The sequence below is a fragment of the Saccostrea cucullata genome, unplaced genomic scaffold, assembly GCF_032062105.1.
Source record: "Saccostrea cucullata isolate Sc308-1 unplaced genomic scaffold, CSIRO_AGI_Scuc_v1 ctg22949, whole genome shotgun sequence".
Lineage (NCBI taxonomy): Eukaryota > Metazoa > Mollusca > Bivalvia > Ostreida > Ostreidae > Saccostrea > Saccostrea cuccullata.
Genome location: NW_026932914.1, coordinates 1 through 5,396, shown reverse-complemented (window position 1 = coordinate 5,396; position 5,396 = coordinate 1). Strand labels below are relative to the sequence as shown.

The 5,396-nt window shown below is 34.9% G+C and overlaps 1 protein-coding gene across 1 annotated transcript; it reads right to left on the bottom strand.

Annotated features, from left to right (window-relative positions):
• Positions 1–2,272: 2,272 nt before the first annotated feature.
• Positions 2,273–5,390, bottom strand: LOC134236471 (putative transporter B0252.3; the record flags this gene model as incomplete). The annotated part of the gene is made up of 4 exons (XM_062718655.1): positions 5,246–5,390; positions 3,354–3,488; positions 2,752–2,837; positions 2,273–2,390 (listed from the first exon to the last, which is right to left on the bottom strand). Coding segments are annotated over exons 2-4 (290 nt in total), but the record flags the coding sequence as incomplete, so codon positions are not given.
• Between the last annotated feature and the right edge of the window lie 6 nt (positions 5,391–5,396).

Sequence of the window (5,396 nt, the reverse complement as noted above, 5' to 3'; positions counted from 1 at the left end):
AATAATTAACTGTATACCATACAGAACAAAGTTTATCATCTGACTTCGGCCTGAAAGGCCAGGACGAATTCATTATTTAAAGAATGAGATTTGGACATACAAGGATTATCCATTCATATTTACTGAGCGGGGAATATTAACCTAAATGCAAATCTTGCGACTGGTTTATAAATACAATCAATATACTTCTAGAATGTTTTGAGTTTAAACCTGTTCGAAATAAACTTTTTTTAATGGTGTGAATTACGACAATAAATGATCTTTTTACAAGTTTAAATCCTATTGTAATTTGACAATACTTGCAAGAAACTAATTTCTGCAAATAAGTTTAAATAGGACATTTTTATTAGCATTTTTTTTTAATTATCAAGTTAACTGATTTTATTTTCAAATTCCAAGTATGTCGAAAACGGTTTCCCATGTCAAGAATCAAGGGACTGGCATGCTGGTTTTCAAAAAGTTTCATTTAGGGCCATCAGAGAAACTTAACCAAAAAACTTTCAAAACTGTTCATACATTTTTAAATTCACACCTCTGAAATATGGCTGCAATTGTGGCGTAAATGTACAATAATCATTCAAATCAATGAAACCGACACCAGTTTTCTTATAATGCTTACCTTAGATTTGTGGGGTACACCTCCTCTGTAACTTTACCTTAGATTAGTAGGGTACACTTCCTCTGTAACGTTACCTTAGATTAGTGGGGTATACTTCCTCTGTAACGTTACCTTAGATTAATGGGGTATACTTCCTCTGTAGCGTTTCCTAAGATTAGTGGGGTACACTTCATCTGTAACGTTACCTTAGTTTAGTGGGGTATACTTCCTCTGTAACGTTACCTTAGATAAGTGGGGTATACTTCCTCTGTAGAGTTTCCTTAGATTAGTGGGGTATACTTCCTCTGTAACGTTACCTTAGATTAGTGGGGTGTACTTCCTCTGTAACGTTACCTTAGATCAGTGGGGTACACCTCCTCTGTAACGTTACCGTATATTAGTGGGTAATACTTCCTCTGTACGGTTACCTTAGATTAGGGGGTATACTTCCTCTGTAACGTTACCTTAGATTAGTGGGGTACACTTCCTCTGTAACGTTACCTTAGATTAGTGGGGTACACCTCCTCTGTAACGTTACCTTAGATTAGTGGGGTACACTTCCTCTGAAGCGTTCCCTTATATTAGTGGGATATACTTCCTCTGTAACGTTACCTTAGATTAGTGGGGTACAGTTTCTCTGTAACGTTTCCTTAGATTAGTGGGGTATACTTCCTCTGTAACGTTACCTTAGATTAGTGGGGTACACTTCCTCTGTAACGTTACCTTAGATTAGTGGGGTATACTTCCTCTGTAACGTTACCTTAGATTAGTGGGGTACACTTCCTCTGTAACGTTACCTTAGATTAGTGGGGTACACTTCCTCTGTAACGTTACCTTAGATTAGTGGGGTATACTTCCTCTGTAACGTTTCCTTAGATTAGTGGGTATACCTCCTCTGTAATGTTTCCTTAGATTAGTGGGTAATACTTCCTCTGTAACGTTACCGTATATTAGTGGGATACACTTCCTCTGTAACGTTACCCTATATTAGTGGGATACACTTCCTCTGTAAGGTTACCTTAGATTAGTGGCTTACACCTCCTCTGTAACGTTACTTTAGATTAGTGGGATATACTTCCTCTGTAACGTTACCTTAGATTAGTTGGGTACACCTCCTCTGTAACGTTACCCTATATTAGTGGGTAATACTTCCTCAGTAACGTTACCTTAGATTAGTAAGGTATACTTCCTCTGTAACGTTACCTTGGATTAGTGGGGTACACTTCCTCTGTAACGTTACCCTAGATTATTGGGATATACTTCCTTTGTAACGTTACCTTAGATTAGTGGGGTACACTTCCCCTGTAACATTACCTTAGATTAGTGGGGTACAGTAACTTCACTTCCTATGTAACTTCACCTTAGATAAGTGGGGTACACTACATCTGTAATTTAACCTTAGATTTGTGGGGTACACCTCCTCTGTAAGGTTACCTTAGATAAGTGGGGTACACCTCCTCTGTAAGGTTACCTTAGATAAGTGGGGTACACTACCTCTGTAACGTTACCTTAGATTAGTGGGGTACACTAACTACACTTCCTCTGTAACGTTACCTTAGATTAGTGGGGTGTACTACCTCTGTAACATTACCTTAGATTAGTGGGGTACACTACCTCTCTAATTTTACCTTAGATTAGTGGGGTACAGTAACTTCACTTCCTCTGTAACTTTACCTTAGATTAGTGGGGTACACTTCCTCTGTATACAGGAATATCGTCATCCAGGATCCAGATATACCAAACTTTCCCACAAAACTGAAGGCAGTGGCGAATCCTTCCATTACTGATGAATCTGAACGTCAGGAGCAAATATTTTTATTAAATGCTTTAAATCATTAAATATACAAACTAAACTTGAATTTATTTTTTTTTCTCTCCATAGTAAATTTCAATTATGCCTTACAACATGATTCTAGAAGCATTAAGTACAGTTTGAAGAGGTGTATGCTAGATAATTAACAATTCAACTGTTTTTGCTTCAACAGTTTCAGGTGTTGCACTTTTCAGGCAAAAGGGGGTATGCAAATTATTTCTGCACAAGATATCAATTTTTATAAAGCTATAAAATTTCAGCAAAAAGCATTAGATCAAAATGAAATTGTATATTCACTGCCCTTTTATGGATGTAAGCTAATATGGATTAAAAAACATACCTTTTAGGTACATGAGGACTGCTGACACTGACAAACACACTCCAGCTATAGCATGAAACATTATACATGTTTTCTTTCTACCATATCTATACAGATATAGAAACTGTTAAACACACCCCAGCTATAGCGTGGAATATGATACAGGTATTCTTTCTACCATATCTATACAGACATAGAAACTTTATAATCATGCAAATAAGCATTGCTGAAATAATTAAATTTAAAAATGATTTTACCTTATTTAATATTTACAACAAAACATCTCTGTAAAAATCAATGCTTTAAATGGAATGATTTCCCTTTAACTGGACAAAAGAAAAACAATAGGCTCATTTTGATACTGTTTTTTTTCAGAAGATTTCATTCTTTACTTAAGTGGAATATTTATGCATTTTTTTAGCCCTTACCTAGACTTTAAAGGTTTTTAAATTAGCTCAACAATTTCAGGATATTTACAATACTTGTGTTTCATTTTATATTTCAAAAAAACATTTGTCCAAATAGCTTCTGAAGGTGAATAGGAATATACTGGGGAATTTTTTATCGACCCTAAAACTTTATTTTAAAGTACAAGTATTTTTATTGGCTCATTATCCCGATACCTGTTTATGGTAAACATGTACAGAAACACGCTGGGTACTTCGACCAATCCATTCAAGAAGAAGTTTAGATACATGTCTCCAGCCATTATCCCGGAAGTCAGAAAGAGGCCATAATAGGTGATACTGTTCACAAACCTGGGGTTAATAAAGGAGAAAATTCATGATAAATGTTTCACAGGGAAAGTTGGCTTACATAATATTCATGTAATTATCATTTTATTCGAAAATTATGTAAAAGCCATATAAAAATTATACAATTTTTTTTTCATGCAAATATCCTGAAAAAATTTTGTATGATATTCAATTTTTTTTTTAGAACTTTTATGCATTTTTCTTTTGGTATCATATTTATGCGATATGCTCTTTATGTAAAATTCCTACGCAATACAGTTAAGGTGAGCAATGGAAATATCGACTAAATTTTGTATTTAAAATGTATTCCTAATCGGGATGGCGATTATTTTTAGTACATTATTTAAATCGGATGATTGTAATTATGATTAATAACTACATATCGAGGATGATTATATTTTATATTTAGACTAGTCACGTGATGCGGCAGTCACGCGATTTTAGCACATTTACTTGAAGTATTGATGTTACATATAAATATCACTAGTGCAAGGGCATAATCAAGATAAATTTCCAAGTTTTGTATATAAATATTTTCAACACGCATTGTAGTTTCTAAAAAGTGCTGCGATCCTGTCTAAATTTTGCAATTTTATTGTTAAAATTATACTTGTATGACCGAATGCTATATTTTTGCTGGTCAGCGGCATGAAATATTGATATAATTAAATTGTTTTTAAGATTTCATCAGGATCGCAGCACTTTTCAGAAACCTTAATAGTTATATAGTTGAAATGTAAAAGATTACTTTGATCCATATAGTGTATGCCCTTGCACTAGATCGATTTATGAAGACCCCCCACATTACCCTCCGATTTACTTGCATACAAGTATACGGCAGTGTCAATTAAATACGTAATGTACAGAAAATATATTGCTAAAATAGTGAAGAAGACATTAAAATCAAGTTATTTGCCCATAGAATATCTGTAAATAATATTTTATTTAATTAGAAAATACATATTTTGTTGAAAAATATTATTTGATCTGTCTCGATCTCACTGCAAACAAACTACGTCACATTTTAAGAAATGACGTCATATTGACAAGTGTATTGCGATCAGAGACTTGTTTATAACTTGTTATGTGGGATTTAACTAACGACAAAACAACACGCTGTAATGATTTATTACTGGTTAAATTAGCAGATCATTTCATTTTGTGGTATTTTAAAGAAATGTTATATGACGTATATTGTGAGTGATGTCATAGTCAGGTTTTCCCGTATAAATTAGGCTCCGCATCCTTTTTGTAACCTTAACTGTGCTGCGTATGAAAGTTGAGTCGAAATGGTCTGATTGATTGATTGTATATTGTTTAACGTCCCTCTCGAGAATTTTTTACTCATATGGAGACGTCACCGTATGCCGGTGAAGGGCTTCAAATTTAGATCTATACTCGGCACTTAGAGCAATTTAGCAGTTAGGGTTCTTTATCGTGCCAGCGCCTACCTTGACACGGGACCTACGTTTTTAAGGTCATATCCGAAAGACCAATCTCTTGGCGAAGGAACAGTCACTACCTATTTTTACGTCCTAGGTTTGACGTGGCGCCGAAAACGATAATCGAACCCAGGCCTCCCGATTACGAAGCGAACGCTCTACCACTAGGCTACCGGGAATGGTCAAATGGTTTGAAGTTTTCATATAAATTTGATAATGACTTGTTTTTCGTCTTGTTCTCGCGCAAAAAAAATCATATATGATATTCCTGTGAATTTATGTGAGCTACGTTTGCCTATGGTCATATGTTTTTCTTACCATATGATCCACACAATGACAGATGTTATGAGTATCCGCCTATTCCTGAATATATCCAGCACCGACAACTTCTCCCCCAGACCTGAATACACCTTTATATTCTCTACCCTTTCACTAACGTCATTTAATTGTGGATTGATAATTCCCGAGT